The 23,617-nt window shown below is 40.1% G+C and overlaps 3 protein-coding genes and 1 pseudogene across 3 annotated transcripts; all 4 read right to left on the bottom strand.

Moving 5' to 3' along the window:
- Window positions 1-703: 703 nt before the first annotated feature.
- On the bottom strand, window positions 704-6,815 carry LOC126598429 (uncharacterized). Its single transcript, XM_050264798.1, has 13 exons — window positions 6,500-6,815; window positions 6,289-6,317; window positions 6,067-6,169; window positions 5,539-5,710; window positions 5,198-5,383; window positions 4,833-4,987; window positions 4,394-4,670; window positions 3,832-4,046; window positions 3,514-3,612; window positions 2,901-3,430; window positions 2,003-2,769; window positions 1,559-1,757; window positions 704-1,031 (listed from the first exon to the last, which is right to left on the bottom strand). Exons 1-13 carry the CDS (start codon window positions 6,666-6,668, stop codon window positions 867-869), a joined length of 3,066 nt encoding a protein of 1,021 aa, XP_050120755.1. The 5' UTR covers window positions 6,669-6,815; the 3' UTR covers window positions 704-866.
- A 3,108-nt stretch (window positions 6,816-9,923) lies between these two features.
- On the bottom strand, window positions 9,924-13,697 carry LOC126598439 (cytochrome P450 CYP82D47-like; annotated as a pseudogene).
- A 1,032-nt stretch (window positions 13,698-14,729) lies between these two features.
- On the bottom strand, window positions 14,730-17,143 carry LOC126598436 (probable ubiquitin-like-specific protease 2A). The gene is made up of 7 exons (XM_050264803.1): window positions 16,850-17,143; window positions 16,057-16,342; window positions 15,783-15,974; window positions 15,558-15,689; window positions 15,376-15,457; window positions 15,190-15,300; window positions 14,730-15,096 (listed from the first exon to the last, which is right to left on the bottom strand). Exons 1-7 carry the CDS (start codon window positions 16,983-16,985, stop codon window positions 15,025-15,027), a joined length of 1,011 nt encoding a protein of 336 aa, XP_050120760.1. The 5' UTR covers window positions 16,986-17,143; the 3' UTR covers window positions 14,730-15,024.
- A 3,993-nt stretch (window positions 17,144-21,136) lies between these two features.
- On the bottom strand, window positions 21,137-21,646 carry LOC126599135 (zinc finger protein GAI-ASSOCIATED FACTOR 1-like). The gene has a single exon (XM_050265474.1). It carries the CDS (start codon window positions 21,644-21,646, stop codon window positions 21,137-21,139), a length of 510 nt encoding a protein of 169 aa, XP_050121431.1.
- Window positions 21,647-23,617: the final 1,971 nt, after the last annotated feature.

Raw genomic sequence — 23,617 nt, 5'->3', positions numbered from 1 at the left:
TCCAAACACATCTTATTATAACAATGAAACAGTAATTTGTAGGGATAGATTTTTTTTATTTATTTTTATTAAAATGTATTCCTAGAAGAGGAATGCGTTTTTTTTTTTTTTTTTTTTTTTTAAGGAGGATAACTAGTGGCAAGTCACAGTTATCTACTCATTTCGGAGGCTGAGAAGACTCACAGAGATATTTCATCACTTGGAAGCATCTGTTTCTCTTCATTAATTATAGGTGTACGAATTGAAACTATAAAAATAATTTATAAAAAGTTTAGGGTGTAAATTGAAGAACACACCCAAACTTCCAAGTGTAAAATGGAGTTAGCCCTTCTTTTTATTACAAACGCTCTATAAGCTAGATTAAGACATAGGGTTTCAACCTCGGGAGACCATATTCATCAGGGCAAAGCTACCACATACATATCCATATGTATTAAGATTTTATTTGATAAATGTGTTTCTTTTAACTCGTTATATCCTTTTGTAGAATATGTTATTTGTGTGCATGCGGTCCAATATCTTAATGCATAAGATTTTTGGGTTTCTACCCATACGTCCAAAATCAAAACTTTGTCGTCCCCCTAAATTATTGTAATAGTTTCGAACTCTCTCCTCCCCTAATAATAGTAAAAATTTATAAAAAATCTGTTGTTTGTCGTATTTGCCTCTTTCAAAATAGAATAATGCTCAAAAGAGAGGGGGATTCAAACTTGAGAAGTAAATCTTCATTGCTAGTTTCTGAGGAGAAAATACAAATCGACAATTTCGAAAGAGAAGAAAAACAGTGATATTAACCAGCGGCGTGAACTGTACAAACAGAAGGCCGACATAATTTCGATCATTTTGGTTGATAAAACCAATAAGCTTTAGTATTTGATGACATTGGAGTGGGGGATGATAATTGTCCCCTTGGATAGACTGGAAGGTAGCCCGATATTCTTCTTCGCCATGGATGTACTTTCCGCTGACTCTAGTGCTCGGGAAGCTTGGAGGGCCATCTCAGCGTGGAGTTGCAGGCATGCCATAGCCATCTACAACACGAAAAAAGCATGTGAGCAACAAGTCATGGGGACACAGGTAAATTCAATGGACGTTGTCGCAATTAGAAACAATCAACGAAGATAAGAGAGCTGGCAATGCATGGAGAAAGGTTTCGGGCGCGGGGGGGGCAGAACGTTCATGCATACACCTATTCAAAACCACACATCGGATGAACAGCATGTGATGGTAGCTGTGATAGGGGGATGAATACGGTTGCTCCATTTCAAAACTTACGCAATTTAAGAAATATGACATCAGCAAATGCACCCTCCTCAATCAAAGTAAGAGTATAAAGTTCAAGAAATGGTTTTTGATAAAAATCACGATGTCCTTCGACCATCTCCAATTTGGAGTGGAGGGGTTCAAAAACTTATAATCTTGTCCCCCAAACCTTCTCCAATGCATGTATGGTCGTGTGCACGTTCAAAATTAGTGAGTATAACATGCCAACAGAGATGAAGATAACAGGACCGCATGATTTGCAAACCCTTGGGGAGTTCAAGGATTAGTTGCTTACCGTGTAGCACTCTCTATCACTGTCAGATTCAGCTACATGAAGGGCCCATGTGCGCACCCATTCAAGCCCGCTAGAAATTTCAACATTTCCTTCAACCAAAGAGGTTGCTACATAAGAGGGATGAAGTGATAGCAGTACGCACGAAGCTGCAAAAAGGGCAGCTTTTCTAACATAAGCTTCCTTGTGATGACATATCTCCCTGCATGTAGTTAAAACCACAGTTTTAGTGACATAAAATACAGTTGAATGCATAAGTTCAATGAGAAATGTGCTGTTAGAAAACCATAACCTAATCATCATTTTATTCTCAGAATTTTTTTGCAGCCAAGTCAAAAGACCGTTTTAAATATGTTTGCAGACATAAGGTATGCGCCTCAAGGTCAACATAAAGGGTCTGGTAACATTTTGAAATGTTGTTTGCTGTTTTTGTTCTCTGTTCAGTACCTGGATCTTAGCATATCTAGAAGAGGGGCAGCGAGTACAGATGCTTCTGGATGCATGGCTGCACATTTCATACAAACTCCAAGCATATAGATGAGTTTCCCCAGGACGAGAAAGTCTCTATCAAGCAAGTCAACACCCTGCCTTTTCTTATCAAAGCCCTGCATGGCAGGGAGCATAAACGCTGCTGCATACACTGGAAATTTATTATGGGACCATTCTATTTGGGCTTCTTGCCAATCTGCTGATTTTAGGCTCCTCTGGCGCGTCTTTCCTCTCTTAATCTGACCAGGTTTTGAAGGAAGTTCCCTCTCATAACGATTTGTCCAATTCAGTAAAGATTTTGATTCTGAAATCTCTTTCCAGGAACCAGCTCCAGCAGGCCCTATGTCACTAGGCAAGAACCAAGCCTGGGTCTCTGACGTGGTTGATATGAGTGCCTTAGCCTGTTTAGGCTTCATAATTTTGGAATGAGCAAGCTCCTGAGCAGCCTCCGTCATGACATCAAGTATCATTATGCGTTGACTGACATCTATACTAGGAGAATACAGTAGTTTGTTTAATGTCTCCAGAGATTCCAATGGACATGTCACGAGCAAAGCAACCAATGCTCTTTGTCTCTTGTCTTCAGCTGAATCTTCCTCACCTTCTACAGCCAAGTCAGAACAACGAACCTGTACAAGAGTTCTCACAAGATCACTCGCTACGTGCTTAAGCTCATCAGGTGATGCTCGGACAAGTTTTTCAGCAACATTAAGAGCATTCTCCACCTGCAATATGAAAGTAAAATTAATGATCAAGGAGCCAGGGATAATATTCATCCCACTTGGGTAACTTACTACTGATTATTGTAAGAAGATCATCTGACTAAATTTTAAACCTACGAACTTGGTTTACTTACCCCATCAGCATCATCGGATTTCCGAAGTGCTGCAACTACATCAACCAACTGTGAAAATTTTCTTTTCAAATCTGTGTCATCATCTGACAAATCATATGGCTGTAAAGATGACTCACTTGAAACATCAGAACTCTCACTAGCATCGTCATTTTCATTGTCATCAGAGCCCGACTCATAATTTAGTGTAACTGGATCGATGATCTCGTCTGGGTCAACCAACTTCGGTTCATATGATTTCCTATTTTTACTCTTCCCATTACTTGATATACCATCATTGGCTTTACGGGTTAAGTCCTTTTCCAGCACTGAGGTAGTAGATGCTTCAGGATTGTCTATACCCTGTTGTATGCAACTTGAGGTTCCTGAAGTCACTTTCTCAGGGGTAGACAACCCAAATTCCCAGTTGATAGTGTCCTCAGTGCAGCTATCATCAAGGTATAGAGGATTGTTGGGGTCAATCACCTTGGAGAACACTAGAGCAACACTGCTGGCCATTTTCCGAACTAAATGATTTGGGCTTTCCAGCCTACCTGCCAGCAAAGAATATAAGATATATAATGATCGCTAACTTTGCAAGACAGTATACTGATAGAGACAACGGTGAAGAATTTACAGCTCACTCCTTTGAGAATTGAGTGCATCACATCCTTAGTCTCGTCTAGTTCCTCTTTAGACATCTTCTCCAGGGAAAGGCCTACAGCTGCAGATACATCTAATATTGCAATATTAAGGGACAACAAATTCCAAAATAAGTATAATAAAACAATGGTAGTTTCTATAGAAAAGTTACAGGTATAAGTTGCAGGGATTTCATATTTATGTTGTAGGCTTGTAGTGTCTACAAGGTTTCCCAATGTAAAGGCCAGACGTAAAAATCATCAGGAGTTATTGCAGACTAATATCAGATGCCGGATAAAAACATGAAGGATACAAGTTTGCTGCTCCATTGGGGCTGATTGCACAAACTCCTTTTTTGACCATACTGCTACCAGATGCTGCAATGTGTCCAAGAAATTTCGGGTATTGTGACCTTTAGCGAGTGAATTACTATCAGGTGGGCGTTCAAGAATAGCAAACTGAAGGATCCATCGCAGGCAGCAAACAGGAAATACTTTCCAGAGTAAAAATTTGTCAGAAAACATTGACCTAATAAACAGGAAATCTGAAATTAAATCCTTGTATAACACAAAACAATACTGCAAAATGAACTAGTAGCAAAACAATGCATTCTTTCCCATAGATAATAGAGCTTCAACGAAGTGAGTTTCATTCGCTCAGAAACCTTACTGACATGAACTTTTTCTACTATATGCCTATCTGATGATGTAATAAAAGACATAACAGTAATCACATGCTTGGATCCAATATTTCAGAAATTACTACCCAAAAAAAAAGTCGAGATTGATGGCAAAAAACCAATTCTGCTAAATCAATTTCGACTTCAGATAAAACCAGGGAGAAGAGGGTGAAGGAAAGGAAATATATTCACTGACCTCACTGATATCTGGTATTGAGAAACCCGATGAAATAATAGCCAAAGAATCCAGTAGGCTTCAACATCACTGACACGTTCAGATGCAAGCTGATGCAAAAGTTGCTCAGACATTCTTTCTACAGCATATGAATCGTTCATTGCTTGTATCACATTCAGCCAAAATTGGGATTCTGGGTTTGATTCAAAAACATCTGAGACAACTGGCTCTATATTTGATGATAATAAGCTCCGTACGTGACCAAGAATCCGGGGGATTATCTCGCTTAAAAGTACATCTGTGAAAAACTCAAAAAAGAAGAACACTTTGATTACAAATCCATCGACATCTTACCAGAATACTCTTGCATATCAATTGTCATGCTCTACTGACCAGAGAATAAATGCAATTCTTGCACAAACCGTTTCTCCACTGTGATGCTTAAAATTATAATAGTTACCTACAGATCCACGTCGACATATACGAGAAAATGTTTCCCCAGCAAATAGTAATGTCCCATTCATGTCACTTTTAAGAAACGCTCCATCTAATAGATTTGTATTCCTCTCTTCTGCTAGAGAAAGAAGCTGAACTGTAACTTGCTTGAAGAACAAACTATAGTACTTATGTCAAGATAAACAAAAAATTGGCAGTAACGGAAAAATTTTGATCTGCAAATAAGTAGAGCTATCATATTTCTAACGGCACTATGTTAAAATAATCAAAATAGAAAATTTAAACTATAACCATTATCACGGAATACACTTTTTCTAAGTATACACAAGTATTTGGTACAATTATCCAGCACAAGAGACAAAAGGATACTGTGAAGAAAGAGAAGTTGGAGCTCTCAATTGTGCTTTGTCAGGTATGGATGCAACAATCTGTGCCACTCTAGATACAGCTGGCTTAAGATTTTCGTTTATATAATCTTCAGATTGGCAAGAACCACCGAATTCTCTAGCCACCCGGAGCACCCCATTATTTTCAAGCAAGCAGAGTATGAGTAATCTGTGTAATGGTAGAAAAAAGTCCGAGAGGTTAAGTGTTAGTAAAGAATGATATTTCAGATATCTATCCTAAATCCACACGATAGATAGTGGAATGACTGAACCCCTTATTGTTTTCAACTAACCACCAGACAGTAACATGCCCTTATTCCGTACCTTTCAGTATTAGAGTGAATGGCCTTAACATCAAGATCATCACCTCCACTCTTCTGCAAACAAGGGACCAGGGTCTGAACTACCTCGGAGGCAAGTCCATGAACAAAGAAAACATCATACACATGTTTACGTGCTGATAAGGGGAAACAAGCTAGCCAGTTGGAAGCAAGATCTGCACACAACACCAAAACAAATCATATGTAAAGGCATGCACAAAAGCATCAACAGTAAAAAAAATGGGTGAGCCAAAACCAATGAAAGAGATGCCAAATTTTCCTCAAGAATCTCCACGAAAATCAGCTATAAATTATAATCTTTACGTTTTATAAACCTCCATTTGATTCAACGCCCTTCTCTACACGCCTAGAGTGTTGGTGATTTGACTGACTTACATATATTTCTCTTCCCAAAACTCGAATTTTTGAAACTTACGGCCAAATGAATAAAAGCTGAGATATATAAGAGAACTTCACACACAAAAATTCAAGAAAACATGAAGGCAATAGAAAATAGAGCTAAGAAAAGTACCAATTAACAGAAACCGAGCAAATGTCGAAAATGCAGCTCCTCCGTAGAATGCCTGCCACCACTCTCTTCTCTCAGCTGCAGAAGGAGCCTCGGAACTAATTATCTGCACACAACACAACCACAGAAGCTCAAATCTCTAAGAAAACTCGCTGCAACAAATAAATTTCGATAAAAATTCGTGAAATTTCAAAATTTCAAATTTCACATCAGCCAATAGCTCACCTGCTCTCTGTATTGCTCGTCAATAGCACCTGAAATTCCAAAACATTCAGCTCGCAAAACATTTCTTTTGTTTCATTTTCAATCAAACGACACAATAAGTGAACAAATTTGCAAACTTTCGGTTTTGGAATTTTCTCGGAAACCAAACAGCCGGTTCAGGAACTCGGAAAATCGAGACTTTTCGGGTGAAACGCAGAAGCTGAAAAGTTACCTGAGAGAAGAGAGGCGTCGAGAGGGAAGAGAAGAACGGCGAGGGAGTGAAGTGCGCAGATGACTTGGTCTACGTGCTTCGCCTTCTTCACGGTTGCGATTGCTTCTCCTACTTTCTCAAGAAGTTTCTCTTCTACTTCGCTTCGTGTTTTCGGACCTTTCTTCTCCATGTTTGTTTGTTGCTCTCTACAACAATCTGAAGCTTTTCGCGGCCGAAATTTTGTTGGCCGATATGCAGCGAGTCTGCTTTTCGGCGGCAGAAATAATCAGTTTCGGAAGAGACGGTTCGAGACTTCACGGCTGCTTTTGTTAACTTTGTTTTAATCTTTTTAGTTTTTATTTAAACTTTTTTTTTCTTTTAATATTAGCAATTTAATGGGGGGGGGGAAGTTTGGTAAAAATGATCATCTAATGAATTTTTTATTTTCTTTTATCTTTTTCACTTGAAAATAATTAGATTTTAGAGAAATGTTAAACCAAACCTCCTAAATTATTTTAAATTACGTATTTGTATTCTTGAGATTTTATATGATTTTTTGAGAATTTATAATAATTTAATTTAGTTTAGTTTAGTTTTAAATTAAACTAGCTACGAAGTTGGAAGTTTGGAAATTATTTATTTAAAATGTGTAGACCTTTCAAGGTCACAAGTTTAATTTTTGAATAGAGCTTGATCTCACGAACGCGTGGGGGCAAACCGTTTGTGAAACGGAGTTATTAACGTTTAAAGTCAGAGACATTTTGGTAAGGAAATGATAGAAAATGAGAAAAAGGAAGAAGGAATTGGGGGGGGGGGAGGGGGGGTGACCAGGGAGAGAGAGAACTGGGAGGAGAAAGGAGAGAAAAGAGAAACGGAGGATCATATTACATCAAACAACCACTTGGAAACTCCTCCACGACCTTCCCTCTTTCTATTACATCCCAAAAATATAGGGATTTGGACTTTAAATTAGGAGAAACCGCACGATGAGGTGCGGCGGGTGTGTGTTCGAATCAACTAAATCTGAAGCAAACTACATCCATCTCCACCACCATTAGACTCCCCTTGAGGTCTGGAACAAAAACCAAACAATGGTAGAGGCGGCGGAGCACCGAAGGTGAGGTTTTGAGGCCACCCATTTATAGGGTTTCCAGCGGGTTCGAGGCAAATTGGAGCTTTTCCAGGCCAAATTGGACTTGTCCACAGGTATAAAGTTTGCTCTACTCTTTGAGATCTTCATTTCTATGATTTTTTAGAATTTTTAGAAATAGTTGAATTCTCCGGCGAGCTGGGTGCGAAGGTGGGTGCGGCGGGGCATGGTCAGGGAGCCGACATTGTGTTTTTACGCGAATTTTGTTATTCTAATTATGCTTTTGAGACCTAACTGATGTGGTTTGAATATTAATACGATTGTGGTATATGTTGGATTAAATGAATATATTTGGATTTGGTTTGATTTTTGGAAATGTGAATGGCTTGATCCCGGTTTAGGGTACGTAAGCAGTCTAACGAGATGTTAGATGCAGCCACACAATAAGTGAGATTAAATAAACGAGACAAAGCTTTGATTGAGAAATTGAACTAACTAAGGAGTTTGGAATTTTATTATAAAAGGAAATCTTATGTTTTGTATATATAAATTCTAGTTATAAATTGTGTGAACGTTTAATAAATTTAAGCAGGAAATTATGTAATTATGGTAATTGGACAATTGAGTTTGATCTCTTCTTGGGAAATAGAGTGTATATGAAGGTATTGGTGTTAAAGTAAAAATATAAACGTACGTTTTGCTAAGTAAGTTTGGGGGATACTTATGTGAGTAGTTAGGAAAAAAAATTTAATTAAAGAATAAAGTGTACTGATAATAAATCAAACAAGAGAATTGAATTGGGCCTATCATTAGAATTATTTCCCGAAAATAAATATTTCGAAGCTGGGGCGTTACACTCGGGCCTTTTCTTCGGATAGTTCATGGGCTTTGAATCCGCCCCGACCCGGCCGGGGTTGCTTTCGGGTGGGCTCGGATACTAGTAGCACTACAGTCGCCATGGGAGAGAAAAGAGAAGAGGGAAGCGAGGAAAAGAGGTTAAACTGGAACCACCATTTCTACGCTTCAGCTCGGGTTTATTAAGGTTTAACTAGAACCCTTTTGGTTTTTTGGTCAATTAACTAAAATTATTATATATCCCACTGCATGTGTGATTGGCTCAAAGGTAGGAGATGGGGGTTGGATCTGGTTTGGGTTTTCTGGGTGCATGTGTAATTGAAAATTTCAAACTCATCCCACTACAGATTTTTTTTGGGTTTTCTGGGATTCAAGTTCTAATTTTGGGGTTGGATCTGGTTTTGAAAATGGAACGATTGCAGATTTTTCTCCTATTTTGCTTCAATTTCGCCGAATATGGGCTTGAAAATGGTTGTGGTTGCAGAGGCTCCGCGAAGGGATTATCGAGCCTTCTCTCATGGTTTCACAAGTACAATCAGAAGAAGATGATTTGTAGAAAGTGCTATACCGTCGACAGAAAACACGTCTCTCACTCCATCTTCGTCGATCTAGAGCCCATCGTCATCGACGAGGTTCGCTATCGTCGTAGCACCATCATCGTCCATCTTCGATCTTTGCTATCCCTCAAGTCCCTCGGAGCATCCCCGATTTGGAGCCTCATCTCATCGTCGACACCATCTTCGACTGCCGGAGTCGGGAGATAGAGACATCGAGTTGGGATTGGGAGACATGAGCGAGAGAAATGGGGACAAAGGATGAGCTTGACTGGTTGCGCCACTACAAGTCTGAGTCTTTGAGATTGAGATTCAGAGAGAGATAAAGTGTTGTGACTTGTGATAGGGTTGGGAATCAACGATGTTGATTTGAGTGATATTAAATCAAAGGTGGAAACGGTTCCGGCCGGGTGCCTGTTTTCTCAAAATTTTGGACCCGTCCCACCCAATCCCGTTTTTTATTTAGAATTTTTAGACCCGCCCCGAACCACTTGGACCCGTCCCAACTCGCAGGCCCAAGGCTCGTTTGCCCACCCTTAATCAGATGAGCCGAAAATGATGCCTGATTTGTTGATGATGGTGCACTTTTCGAGTCGAAAAGAGAGGATTGAAGGTGAATGAAAGAAATTGATAGAGGGAAGGAGGCTTTTTCTCGTTATAAAATCACCAAACTTCCAACAACAGTGTTAGCCTCCATTTTTTAGGCCTTTCCTGCGTGAGAAAATACTGGGACGAATGTCTTATGCATCCTTTTCCTACGAAAAATCACTCAGAAACCTGAAGAGTGTAAAATTTAGTTAAACTTTTTTTTGACAAATTATTTGTACGCATCTATTGTATTGTGTTAGTATTCATCTACTTGGTTTCTCTTTGGGACTGACGATCTAGATGTGTCCATGCAAAATGAAGAACTTTCCATCTTTTTCCAAAGACCATTTGAGAGAGATAAGAAAAAGGATACAACTCCTCTTTGGGGGTTTAAATATCCATATAAGTAAAACTTCGACAGAAATTGCCCAGTCTTTGTTTATTCATACATGAGAAATTTCTGGAGATGCTTCCCCAATCTTTATTCTTTATTCATAGAGATTTGGAGGCAGGCGAGGTTCGACGAGGACTTTAAGTAGGGTAGATTTCTTGTTGGAATCTCCAAATCCTTGGCACATATCAACGGTTGCATTTGTTGGAGTAGAGATCTCAAACGCATGCAGAAAACTAACCAGGATCAAAAGCGTCAAGTGAAGGCCCAAATTTATGCCAGGGCATGCTCTTCGACCGCTACCAAAAGGCATTAACTCAAAATGCCGACCCTTTGTTGGAGAACAATTCAGAAATAAATAGAATAACAGAAATAAACAGAACTTGAAATTCACAATTTTTATTTCACAAAAGGTACTTGCTATACAGAATGAAAAGTATACAATAAATACAGAAATTAATATAAGAATGTCAACGGTACTAACTTGATTACAGAAGGTAGAGGCTAGCGTAAAAGCTATGTCATTCGAACAGTAATTCCGTCCCACTCTTGTGCTTGTGGTTCTATAACGTCTGCTCGACCAGGATACAACTACCTAATCCTATAACCCGCACTGGATTATAGAATTCTAGCGAATTGCTTTGTGTGTTTACTCTCTCTGGAAAGTTTGTACGAAAGAAAATGAAGAAGAAAAGATGATTCATTTGGATACCATGGATTGCAAATATATAGGCTGTTTCACACCCTTTCAAATACCAGTTCAGTGTATTTGAAGGTTCACAACTCTTTTCTAAGAGCTGTGTCTTTTAATCAAAACGCTTTTAATTAATAATAAATTAATTAAAAACTTAATCCAAAAATTAAAATTAATGAATCAGATTAATTTTAAATTTCAAGGCCCCAAGTGCCCCAAGGCCCAAGGCCCTTGTCTTGATTAATTAATATTAATCGTATTTAGGCTATATTATACAAGCCTAATCCACACAACCATAAGGCCCAAGCCTTCAATCCATTTCCAAATGGCCCATATTCTAATTACTAGACTGAAGCACTAAATCTATATAAAGGCGCTTGAGAATCTTGTTGAACAGCCTATATATCTGCAATCCATGGTATCCAAATGAATCATCTTTTCTTCTTCCTTTTCTTTCGTACAAACTTTCCAGAGAGAGTAAACACACAAAGCAATTCGCTAGAATTCTATAATCCAGTGCGGGTTATAGGATTAGGTAGTTGTATCCTGGTCGAGCAGACGTTATAGAACCACAAGCACAAGAGTGAGACGGAATTACTGTTCGAAGGACATAGCTTTTACGCTAGCCTCTACCTTCTGTAATCAAGTTAGTACCGTTGACATTCTTATATTAATTTTTGTATTTATTGTATACTTTTCATTATGTATAGCAAGTACCTTTTGTGAAATAAAAATTGTGAATTTCAAGTTCTGTTTATTTCTGAATTGTTCTCCAACACCCTTGACATCAACATCCTTATGGCTTATGAGAAATCTTTCCGTCTTGAACTCCATCGGGTCATCCCAAACCTGCGGGTCAGTATGAATCTTCCACGCGTTCACTATCAGCCACGTGCCTTTCGGGACATGGTGCCCTCCCACAATGCAGTCCTCGGTGAATTCTCTGTAGCCAGAGAATGTTGCATATAAACGCAACACTTCTTTAATAACGGCTTGCAGGTACACGAGATTATTGATATCTAATTCATTCACTAGTCTTCCTTTGCCAACTTGGTTGTCTAGTTCTTCATAGACTTTCTTCAAAGCATGGCGAGTTAATTAAGAACATTCATACTATGTACCAAAACTGTTGCTTTCATGACGGTATCAGCATCAAATGATTCATGTTGCGCAACGTTTTGTCTGTCGAGGACTGAAAGCATCAGGTCGATGAAATCTCGATTATTGTCTCCATCTTTAGCTCTTCTCTGCTTGTGCTCCTCCAACCAGGACATAACTATGGTATCGAGCTCTTTGGCAGTTTTTTTCATAGCTTTTTCGTGCCCACCAATATCCAAAAACCTAAGCCATGGAACAGCATCCCCAAGGGCAAACAATCCAATAAAACGAAAGAGCTCCCTCACGGCCTTATGGCACCGAACTTCGTCTATCTCGTCACCCAAATTATTATATCTATTTCCAGCAACCATCCTAAAAAACACCTTTAGAGTTAAATCGTTGTACCACTGCTTCAGCTCCACCAAAAGTTGTCCGGAACCATTTTCTTTTGAATCGTTTCTTTTAGTCCATAGATTGTATACCTCTTTTGTGGCCATCACTACTTCGGATTCTCGAACATGTTTGAATTGCTCAAGCATGTGGCTTGAGAGTAGCTCTTGGACTATAATTTTGCGCAAGTCACGCCAGTATGCACCATACGGGCTTAACCCTAGCATGGCGTGGTTGTAGCTCAAGATTTCAGCGGCTATAGTTTTGGGACGTTAAGAAATAACCAAGTCGTTGCTGGTGAAGCACTCCTTTGCAGCCTCCCAAGTATTTACCACAAGGGCGGAGTGGATGCCAATTCTGATGCTGAAGACTGGTCCATACTTGTCCGCCAATGCTCCCAACGTTACATGGGGTGGAACTGGGGCCGTCTGAATAGGTAGAGGTGACCTACTAGAGGCCACCCGCCTGCCACTTTTGGTGGTTCGGGAAGTTTGGCATTTGCAGCAGCAGTTCTAAGCCTCCAAATTGTGATCATAGAGAAGGAAAACACAAGCATGGCAAAGAGTCCAGCTATGGAAGTGTTTAGGAACAAGAGAGAGAGATCCATTGTTGTCCCTGCGTTTGGATAAAGGAATTGCAAATTAAAAGGAATTCTGAAACTACGGGATCCAAATCTCCGTCATTTAAAACCGGACAATTGCAAATTTTTTTGGTTGAAGATCATGTTTGTCTTCTTAAGCTTGTTACAACATGTTACCAATGTCAACTAGCAAAACAATGGATTAGAACCAAATACACTAACAAACCAATGGAGTAAAACCAAATCACAATGAGAAAATACTAAGAGCATGCAAAGCTTAGTTTTTAGTTCTTGTTCGACATGCAAAGATAACTATGAAGAGCAAAAAAGTTCTCCAATTTCAATCCCTAAGATACAGTGAAACGAAAATTGTGTTGAAACCAATGTGTGTATATAATAATCAGAGGGATTATTTTCACTGTATATATATACACACGCAGCAGCAGCAACAGCAACAGCAATTACCACAAAATGTAACAAAATCTAGCAGCTGCTTTCGAATCCACATTTACGGAGTATAAAATGAGGTTTGCGAGTTCATGAAATCGTAATCCTCTCATATGGAGATGAAAGGAAGCTTAAGAGAGCGAGCTACTGGAGAAAAAGAAGTGACAAAGTAGGATTGCATGTTTAAAAATGTAAAGTGAGAAGACGAAGGTGAGGTATTTAGGAGAAAAGCAAGCTAGAGAGAACGGTTTTATCTTGAATTTAGCGAGTTATCTATTTCAATCAAATCCTAAATACTGAACGAGACCTTCAAGAACACCGAGGGGACTTCGCAAAGAAACCTTCAAGAAACTACAATCAATCTCAGTCATAAAATTCATCTGAAGTAATTAAAGATCCTTTAACAAACGCATCACAACCTTCATATCAGAACATAATCATAAACGAAAGATAGATTGGAAGTCTAACCTGCAATTGAAAGAAGAGAAGCAGAAGATTGACCTTCTATCTAAACAAGACTACAAGAAGAAAGAGAATAAATAACACAGTCGACTCTTTTTTGCCTTTTCTGCATGTTCTTATCAGGAATTAATGTCACGAGGAAGGCATGACGCTAGTGAACAAAATCTGTTCAGAACTGTGAATTTCAACTCTATTCATTTAATTCACCAAAAATAAATTTTATTCATTTAAAACCAACAGATTTGAAATTTATATGTTTGGAAAAAATGTTTTAATGGAAGCGTATTTTTTCTTACGTACTTCTCTTTTTTAAATTATGAGTGAGACCAACTTGCTGTGCAGGTACAGGAAATAACCTTTAACCATATCCCTAGGCTTTGTAACGGTGTCGCTCACCGCTTAGCTAAGTTTGGTCTTTCAATTGATACCTCTAAAGTTTGGTTCGAGAAGCTACCTGATGTTACACGAGATGCCCTCTTCCAAGACTCGTTTGCGATTGAAGTTTTTCATCAATATAAATCGTTTCCACTTAAAAGAATTATGGGTGAGACCGTATCCAAGAATTTTTCCATTTCTGGTGAGAAGAGGATTTTCTTCTTACTCATTCAAGATAATTAAAGCAAAGTCCGCATCTTTGAGTTATGTATTAGTGGTTAAGCTTTAGGTTGTCATATTCAGTTATGTATTATTTCTGAGTCCGCATCTTTGAGTTGATTAAGTACAAATTACTTAATCACAGAAGCCCAACTAAATAGTAATCTTAACAGTTTGATTACAGCTCTAAATTTCAGTCGAGTTATAGCTGCATCTGACGCAGGACGAGCCAAGGAGTCTCGGGGAAACAAGGGATGGATGATTCACACGACCAAGCCAAATGCTTATTTTAAGGAGGAGAAAACTCTTCTTGGATTGACTTTTAATGGAGAAAACTCTCTTTTTGCCTCAACCTCTTGATAAGAACCATCACAACATACCACATCCCGAAAGAAAAAAGGAAGATGAAACCACATCTTGTTCATATCATCGAGACTACATTGTAATTTGCAATAAGTAGAAGGAAGCAATCCCTGCTTAATCACAAAAGCTGATCATGTCACAACACTTGATGGTAATCTTAACACTTTGATTAACAGCTCTAAGTTGCGTTTAGCGAAATCATCTCTCTAAGAAAATTACAGGCCAGTCGAGAAGGAGCCGATATCTATAACATATGGGCTTCCCTTTCTCATTAACCAAAAGGTTTCTCAGTGCACACTTTTCCTCCGTTACTTTGTCATCCTAAGACTAACTTTTAATCCACCTAAATCACCTGATTATATCTTATTCACTTTACAGAAACAATTGCATTAAGTCAACAAGAACCTATGGACCTCTCTTTCACTGTTAGCATACGAACATCACGTTGCAGAAGTGTACAGTTTCTGGCAGAAATAATCCAAGCCCTTGGGGGAAAACCAATCCTTCTTCATCTGCAATTACCAAATGAAAGGTAGAGTCCATAATCGATACTGTTTTTAATTCTGCATCGTAAGTAAAAACATATGACAAAAGGTAAAACTTACAAAGTAGGGGTAGCCCTCAGTGCTGAAATTCTCGGGAGCACCTTCCATGAACAAGTTAATGTAGTAGAGAACAAAATTACCACACTCGAAATCATCTCGCTGTTGTGGCACCTGAAATTTTTTCTTTTTTAGGAAAAGGTTTTTTAATGTGAACATTGAAAGTAACAAAGAGACTGTTAAGATCACCTCAGGCACCAACAAAGGAATTCGGTAGATAAGATCTTTCTTTTCAGGTCTTCCCTCTTCCATAAAAATGTCCAGTACAAATCTGAAAACGATGAAAAACACACATCAAACACCTAATAAGGGAACTGTAGCCTAAAAAAAATATACAAATGCGATACACAACTTGCCAAAGAAAACCATACTTTCTTATATATTCTTCATACCGCCCCGGATCAGCACCTTGAAGAGAATCAAGCAACAGCATACATGGTCTTTGGGTTTCCGACTGCAGACTCTCACCAAAATGGCATAGAATTAAGAGGTTCCAGTGGCTCCTGAAAAGGAAACGTTTCAGAAAAGAAAATGTTGGAACTCCACGCATTCAGAGAATGGAACGAATTTAGCTCAGGGTAATGGAAGAAAGCTACCAGCAAACGATAGGAACAATGACATATTTCTTTGAGAAGATACACTTATTCTTAATCCACTTCAGCACCTTGGTCTTAATGTCTCGTTTAAGTTCTTTGTGAATGTTTTGTTGCAAGTACAAGCTAAACCATAAACAGTCAAGGTAAGCGAAAGAGGTCCTCTTGTCTTCTGAAAAGCTGTTCCACAAGTTCCTACACATTCCAAACAAATTTTTAAATCCAATTCGACAAATTAAAGGGTACTTACTCACGAACGATAATTTGAAAGACTCACTCAAAGTAACGCATGAAATCTCCAGAGTCCAGCTTTTCCTTTTTTCGTGAAACTGCACGTTCGGCAACCTTGTGAGGCCTCATCAGCTCTTTCACCTCTTCTTTTTTCCCAAATCTCTTTGACCTCTCGTGGCGAGTGAAGCGGGGAGGGCATTCCAAAAGGCACATTGAACTCTTCTTTACCTCTTTAATATCCCCTAGAGTTATTCTCTTCTTTTGAACAATCGAAGACGCAAAAACATGCCTCCAGCACGAGCGATGTTTCGACACATTTTGTCTGAAAAGCTCTGTTGGAGTACAAACACTAAAACCCATCAACCATTCACCAGCATTGAACTTACAACCAGAACAATAACAAAACAAATCATACAAAAAAATTCTTCAACCGAAACGGTTCGGATTTTAATCTAAATTCCATCACCAAACCCTAAACCCTTGCAGAAACCGGCTTGCAAGGGAAAGGTTCCGGGAGCTCATATTCTAACCCAAAATGCTCAATGCGGGCACACTGGCATCCGAAAAAGCTTAAAAAGATAGAAATTTTCGTCTAATTTCCATTTTTTACGTTTTATTTAAAATATTTCATCTCATCCCACCATTTTTCTCTTGAATTAAAAACAAAAACTTCGCCTGTTGCCTAAAAATCCGAAGAAAAATGATATAAAGTTGGAAACTTTGAACAATAACTATCTGTACGTTGAGTAGGTAAACGCAGGAAAGCAAGAAAAATGGCAGCGACAGAAGAAGAGTAAAAGACTTAGATGGGTTGGTCGGGAAGGCGAAGGAGAACATACCTGAGATTGGAGAGTTTAGGTCGGAGGAGTCGGAGTCGGAGTCGGAGTCGGTGTCGGTGATGGTGTCAGAGGAGTCGAGGACGATTTCGACGGTGGTGGGTTTTTTGTTTCTGTTGGACTTTCTCGTCCGTGACATTTTGAAACACAAGTACTACGGAGGTTGCTTGCAACAGAGTTACAGGGCTTTCCCAGAGGCTTTCTCTTGGGTCATTGCATTTGTGGGGGAAAATATGGACCGTCGATTTTGTTGTCCAACGACGCTCGCGATTCTCTGGATCACCGGGGCTTTTGGTTCTTCACTTCGCGAATTGTGATCAGTCCATAAACTTTATCCAAACGTGTTTAAATCAACCAATGAAAGTTGAATACAATATTAGTTGTTCAATTTGCATTATGCAATGTGCTTAATAGATTGATCATGGCCAATTTACATAGCTATTGATAATCTTGGGTATTGTAGGACAATCGACATTTTAGAAGGGTTTGGCTTAGGTAACTAAACCGAGTAATTGATAAGTGTTTATCTTTTGAAACTCTTGCGGTTTAGAGTATTACTATCAGGGTTAGTCCTGAAAATAACTGTTTATCTTTTGAAATTCTTGTGATTAAGAGTACTACTATCAGGCCGGTCTTAAGAATTTGCAGGCTCAGAGCGAGAAATTAAATGGGAGGCCCTTGCATATAAATACTAGGATTTTTTTTTTTATCATACACTAAAACTAAAAGGTAAAATTTCAATAGAAATTCATCATCAATTAGAATCAACATCTTCAAGTAACAAAACTATCGTTTTACAACTTTTTAATCAACTAAAAAATAAAATATAATCAAGCAATGCACCCAAAAGATATAATCAATCATAACATGAGCGATATTCCGCTATGCATACGAGATACCTAATATCAATTAGTCAATCAGATGGCGTGGATTTTGAATCTTTACTCAAACCAATTTTTTTTTAAAATTAGATTTAGGGTTGAGCTATAAAATTTCAAGAGGAACTGAAAAGAATTTTTAGGAGAAAATGACACAGTGAATAATGTTACGGATATAGGAATCACGAACGGCCATCCTTGGATAGAACTTTGAAATACCAAAAGTTGTGATAGAAACTCTTGCTTTTGAATTTTTATTGAATGAAAAGGTTGCTCAAGCCTAGGAATAGACTATAAAGCTTGCTCAAGAAAATTAAAAGATAAGCAATAAAGCCCTTGAAACCCCAAAAGGCAAACAATAAAGAACATAAAACCCATGAAACCCTAAAAGACAAACAATAAAAAACCTCATTTATTAGTTACTTGCAGTTTTGACGGATTTCTACGAAAGATGGCTCAAACCACTTTTGTGAGAGAATTGCTTTGACAGATTTCTGGCTAGCCACTTTTGAAGGAGAAAGGAACACCTCTTCTACGAACGCCTTATGGCTTAGCGAGAGAAAGTTACACCAAATGAAAGTAGCATTCATCTGAACAACCTAAAAAGTCTGAAACATCCACTTCTGGATATGGCAGCAACAAATAATATTTTAACCCCTGAATTACAAATTCTCCAGTCACTTTTCTTAATAAAATGGCGCTTCCTTCTTTCACTCTTCCGCATCTAAAATAACACCAACTACGTCATATGTGAAAAAAATGAGATAGATGAGCGACACAATAGTGAAATCCTAACATGAAAATTGAAGACACCCCATTAATTCTCTCGTTTCCTACTCTTCACTTTGTCCTCTCCCATTCTTACCTCGTCATAGAGCCCGAGGATGATTGATGACAACTCCAACCCTCAAATTTGTTGTCATTGACCTCTGATCAAAGTGTAGAAGTGGTTGACGACAATCTATAGTGTCATTCTTCAATGACAATCTCATATATGATGTGAAATCATATTTGACTTTGAATCTGACTTTAGAGTTAAAAGTCCATTGCACAATTATATTTAACTCTTGTTGATGCACAAAACCGGAGGTCTTGGAATAACGTAAATCCGACCGTGAATCTGCATGTAATGTAAATGACACAAGATGTATCGTGGTTCACCCCAAGGTTTGGACTACGTCAACACTGAAATGTATTTATCTGAGAAGTGAGAGAGAGAGCTATGAGAGTGAGAGCTTGGAGAGGGGTGAGGAGCTTTAGGAATTGGCCTCTCCTAATTGTGAGGGTGAGGGGTCATTTTATAGAATAAGGACTCCTCAATTATTACATATTTGCCCCTTCCTTTATCACATAATTACATTTAAGTCCCCCGAGTATTTATACGAGGTCTAAATACGAGGCCCTAAATATGGTATAAACAGTAATCCCCCAAGTCTTCAGTCAAGAGAGTCTTTTGGCTGGAAACTTGAAATTCAGTCCATGTGTGGGTTGAAGTAACTAGATGCTGTCTTGAACTGATGCTCGGTATGAGGCAGTGCTCAATCTGAAATGATGCTCAACTAGAAGTAGCACACGCTGCGAGGCTGCTCGACTCGTGGCTTATGTTGCCTTGGTTGGCTCGACTTGCAGCATTTGAAGGTGAGGGAGTCCCTTTTATAGAATAAGGGCTCGCTCCTTAATACATGAATGATGAGCTAGAGTTGATGCTTTCTAATGATGGTGAGGGAGTCCCTTTTATAGAATAAGGGCTCGTTCCTCAATACATAAATGATGGGCTAGAGTTGATGCTCGCGGCGAGGCGGTTGCTTAGTAGGCGGCGATGCTCTCTAATGGTGGTGAGGGAGTCCCTTTTATAAAATAAGGGCTCGCTCCTCAGTACATGAACAATGGGTGCTCTCTAGTGAAAGTGAGGGAGTCCCTTTTATAGAATAAGGGCTCGCTCCTCAATACATAAGTAATGGGCTAAGTTCCCCAAGTATTTTTCATGAGGCCCAGTTGAGGCTCAATATATGGTACATAATGTAGTCCCCCAAGTCTTCGGTCAATAGAGTCTGTTGGCTAGAGACTTCAAATTGGATCTATGTATGGGCCAAAGTGGTGGTTGTTCGGGGGCGGTATTTGTATACCTTGCACTGAAGCTTTGTAGGTGAAGCTTTGAAACTAAAGCTCTGTAAATGAAGCTTTCGAAGCTAGAGCTTTTGTAAATGAAGCTTTTGAAGCTAGAGCTCTGTAAATGAAGCTTTTGAAGCTAGAGCTCTGTAAATGAAGCTTTTGAAGCTGATTTGACATGAGTGATGCTCATGAATGTTTGATTGACATGAGTGATGCTCATGGATGTTGACATGAGTGATGCTTATGGATGTTGTCATGAGTGATGCTCATGAATGTTAACATGAGTGATGCTCATGAATGTTGACATGAATGATGGTCATGAATGTTTATGTATGATTGTCATGAGTGATGCTCATGAATGTTTATGTATGAATGACATGAGTAATGCTCATGTATAATTTGGAGTACTAGGCGTACTTTTGATCACCTGGTTGGTGGCATGAAGAGGAGTACAAGTTGTACATTTCATCACCTGGTTGATGGCATGGATGGCTAGTTGCCAAATTAGAGTACGGGTTGTACATCTCATCACCTGGTTGGTGGTAATAGCGGCGGGTTGCCGAATAATTTTGGAGTATTGGGCGTACTTTTGGTCACCTGGTTGGTGGTAATAGTGGCGGGTTGCCGAATAATTGTGGAGTACTGGGCGTACTTTTGATGACCTGGTTGGTGCTATTTTGGGCTTATGGGCCTTCGCTATCCACAACATGCCAGCCCATTTATTTTGGGCTTTGCCATTTTTTTTAACCCTCTGACGAGGTTTATACAGATGTCTCCGACAGATAAGAAAAATAAATTACATCACTCAAAAAATAAAGGTTTCGACAGTTGCAGATCGTTGGTGCTTACTGCGCCTATTGCGTACTGGGTTGCTTTTGTTGGTAACGTCCGTTGGCTTGGATGGTTTTTGAGAGATTGGGAGTAACAGCTGCTGTCAGATCTGAATTCGAATAAGCTGGCTTGTTGGCCCATCATCATCATGGTTGTGGACTGCACCACCCCACCATACATCCCATTAATATTATCTGCTTTTGCTTTTGTTTCCTTTTCCACAACACATCTCTCACTCAGTCTCTTTTTCTTTTCCACCTACAGACACCTTCACCTGCATAGATTTGCTTTTGCTTTTTTCTGGTTATCTCCCTTTTCTTTTCCTAGCGTTCCATGGCCATGTCCCACCACAAATGCTTGTTGTCCACCAAAGTGATCAATGAGGCCAACAAGGTCGTCGACGAGGTGGAGAATGGAGTAGGAGGTAGGGTTGAGAGGGTTGGCCTCGGAGCCATCCACGCCGTTGATTTCAGGGTTGATTTTCTTCATCCACCCCAGCATGTGGTCGAATGACCTGTTCTCCATCACTAGTGAAGCGGATGAGGGAGCTAAGGAGGCGAGAAAAGAACGCCCTGTGTGTTATGAATCTATCCCTCATAGAGGATAAAGTGCCACAATCGCATTTGTACTCTCTGGTGCCACAAATTTTCGAATGGGCTTTCCAATCTGACTGAACCGCATACTTCTTGGAGCACTTATCGCATTTCCACTTCTTCTCACCGTGCTTTCTGCAAAAGTGCTTTTTAATCCTAGTGAGATCACCCAAAGCTCTGGACGGATCGTGGTGTACACAAGAAGCCTCCGGGCAGACGTAAACTCGCTTCTTCACCTCTTTGCCCGACCTTTGCTGCAGCTTCCATGGCAGATTATGGCCCCGTCGGTGGAGCTGCAGGTTCTGGTCCCGCTGGAAGCCATTGCTGCAGATCTCGCACACGAAATGGTTCGTAGCAAGCAGGGTCGTCGGTGACAGCGCGATCATATCCGCTTAACATCGGCACCGGACAAGCCACCGGCTAGGGCAAAAGGGACAGTGAGACCGTCAGATACAACGAAAATGACGTCATGCACAATTTCACTTGACATGAACTTCTGGCTCATAAAGTAACAAAGCTTGAGAGCCGGTAAGGTGCTACAGAGCTCGGGGATCTCTTCGTAGCTGAACCCATATCTCATATCCAAACACCCATTAGCCGTTCCAATCTTCTACCTCTTCCTCTTATGTTGCTTGAAGGGCATGTGGAGGTGGCGGACGATGATGATCTGTCGAGGACCAAGAGCCGAGTTTCGACGGTGGACCCGCCCGCAACGTCATCTTGTGTTCTTCGCCAGCTGCTGTAGGTGCAGGTCCTGGAGACTGAAGCACGGCCCAGCTGTCCATCTCATCCCTCACATTCCTAAACCTCTGCTGATACTTCTTCACCATGGTCTACATCTCCACGACACCAAACTTAAGATGTAGACCATGATAATGGAGGTGAGGGATAAGATGGACAGCTGGGCCGTGCTTCAGTCTCCAGGACCTGCACCTAGAGCAGCTGGCGAAACCCAGCTCTTGGTCATCGACAAATCATCATCGTCCGCCACCTCCACATGCCCTTCAAGCAAAATAGGAAAGAAAGGTAGAAGATTGGGACGGCTAATGGGTGTTTGGATCTGAGATATGGGTTCAGCTACGAAGAGATCCCCGAGCTCTGTAGCACATTGCTGGCTCTCGAGCTTTGTTACTCTATGAGCCAGAAGTTCATGTCGAGTGAAATTATGCATGACGTCATTTTCGTTGTATCCGACGGTCTCACTGTCCCTTTTGCCCTAGCCGGTGGCTTGTCCGGTGCCGATGTTAGGCGGAGGTGATCGCGCTATCACCGACGACCCTGCTTGCTACGAACCGTTTCGTGTGCGAGATCTGTAGCAATGGCTTCTAGCAGGACCAGAACCTGCAGCTCCACCGACGGGGCCATAATCTGCCATGGAAGTTGCAGCAAAGGTCGGGCAAAGAAGTGAAGAAGTGAGTTTACGTCTACCCGGAGGCTTCTTGTGTACACCACGATCCGTCCAGAGCTTTGGGTGATATCACTGGGATTAAAAAGCACTTTTGCAGAAAGCACAGTGAGAAAAAGTGGAAATGCGATAAGTGCTCTAAGAAGTATACGGTTCAGTCAAATTGGAAAGCTTATTCGAAAATTTGTGGCACCAGAGAGTACAAATGCGATTGTGGGACTTTATCCTCTATGAGGGATAGCTTCATAACATACATGGCGTTCTTCTCTCGCCTTCTTAGCTCCTTCATCCGCTTCATTAGTGATGAAGAACAAGTCATTCAACCACATGCTGGGGTGGATGAAGAAAATCAACCCTGAAATCAACGGCGTGGATGGCTCCGAGGCCAACCCTCTCAACCCTACCTCCTACTCCATTCTCCACCTTGTCGGCGACCTTGTTAGCCTCATTGATCACTTTGGTAGACAACATGCATTTGTGGTGGGACATGGCCATGGAGCGCTAGGAAAAGAAAAGGGAGATAACCAGAAAAAAAGCAAATCTATGCAGGTGAAAGTGTCTGTAGGTGGAAAAGAAAAAGTGACTGAGTGAGAGAGGTGCGATGGAAAAGGAAACAAAAGCAAAAGCAGATAATATTAATGGGATTTATGGTGGGGTGGTGCAGTCCACAACCATGACGATGATGGGCCAACAAGCCAGCTCATTCGAATTCAGATCTGACAACATCTGTTACTCCAGTCTCTAAAATACAATCCAAGCCAACTGACGCTACCAACAGAAGCAACCCAGTACGTAGTAGGCGCAGTACGCACCAACGATCTGCAACTGTCGAAACCTTTATTTTTTGAGTGATGTAATTTATTTTTCTTATCTGTCGGAAACATCTGTATAAACCTCGTTAAAAGGTAAAAAAAAAAACGGCAAAGCCCAAAATAAATGGGCTGGCATGTTG

The sequence above is a fragment of the Malus sylvestris genome, chromosome 14 (assembly GCF_916048215.2).
Source record: "Malus sylvestris chromosome 14, drMalSylv7.2, whole genome shotgun sequence".
NCBI classification, from domain to species: domain Eukaryota; kingdom Viridiplantae; phylum Streptophyta; class Magnoliopsida; order Rosales; family Rosaceae; genus Malus; species Malus sylvestris.
This window is presented reverse-complemented; position numbering and strand designations above follow the sequence as displayed.

Bases quoted from the DNA above. Each gene is read 5' to 3' on its own strand.
- LOC126598429 (XM_050264798.1), bottom strand. From the start codon at position 6,668: ATGGAGAAGAAAGGTCCGAAAACACGAAGCGAAGTAGAAGAGAAACTT. The intron at 6,170-6,288 runs GTGAGCTATTGG...TGTTGTGTGCAG, and splicing joins ACGAGCAATACAGAGAGCAG to ATAATTAGTTCCGAGGCTCC. The intron at 4,671-4,832 runs GTAACTATTATA...AGTTTTTCACAG, and splicing joins ATGTCGACGTGGATCTGTAG to ATGTACTTTTAAGCGAGATA.
- LOC126598436 (XM_050264803.1), bottom strand. From the start codon at position 16,985: ATGTCACGGACGAGAAAGTCCAACAGAAACAAAAAACCCACCACCGTC. The intron at 15,458-15,557 runs GTATGGTTTTCT...CATCGTTTTCAG, and splicing joins TATGAAGAATATATAAGAAA to ATTTGTACTGGACATTTTTA. The intron at 15,301-15,375 runs GTGATCTTAACA...AAAAAATTTCAG, and splicing joins TTCCTTTGTTGGTGCCTGAG to GTGCCACAACAGCGAGATGA.
- LOC126599135 (XM_050265474.1), bottom strand. From the start codon at position 21,646: ATGATCGCGCTGTCACCGACGACCCTGCTTGCTACGAACCATTTCGTG.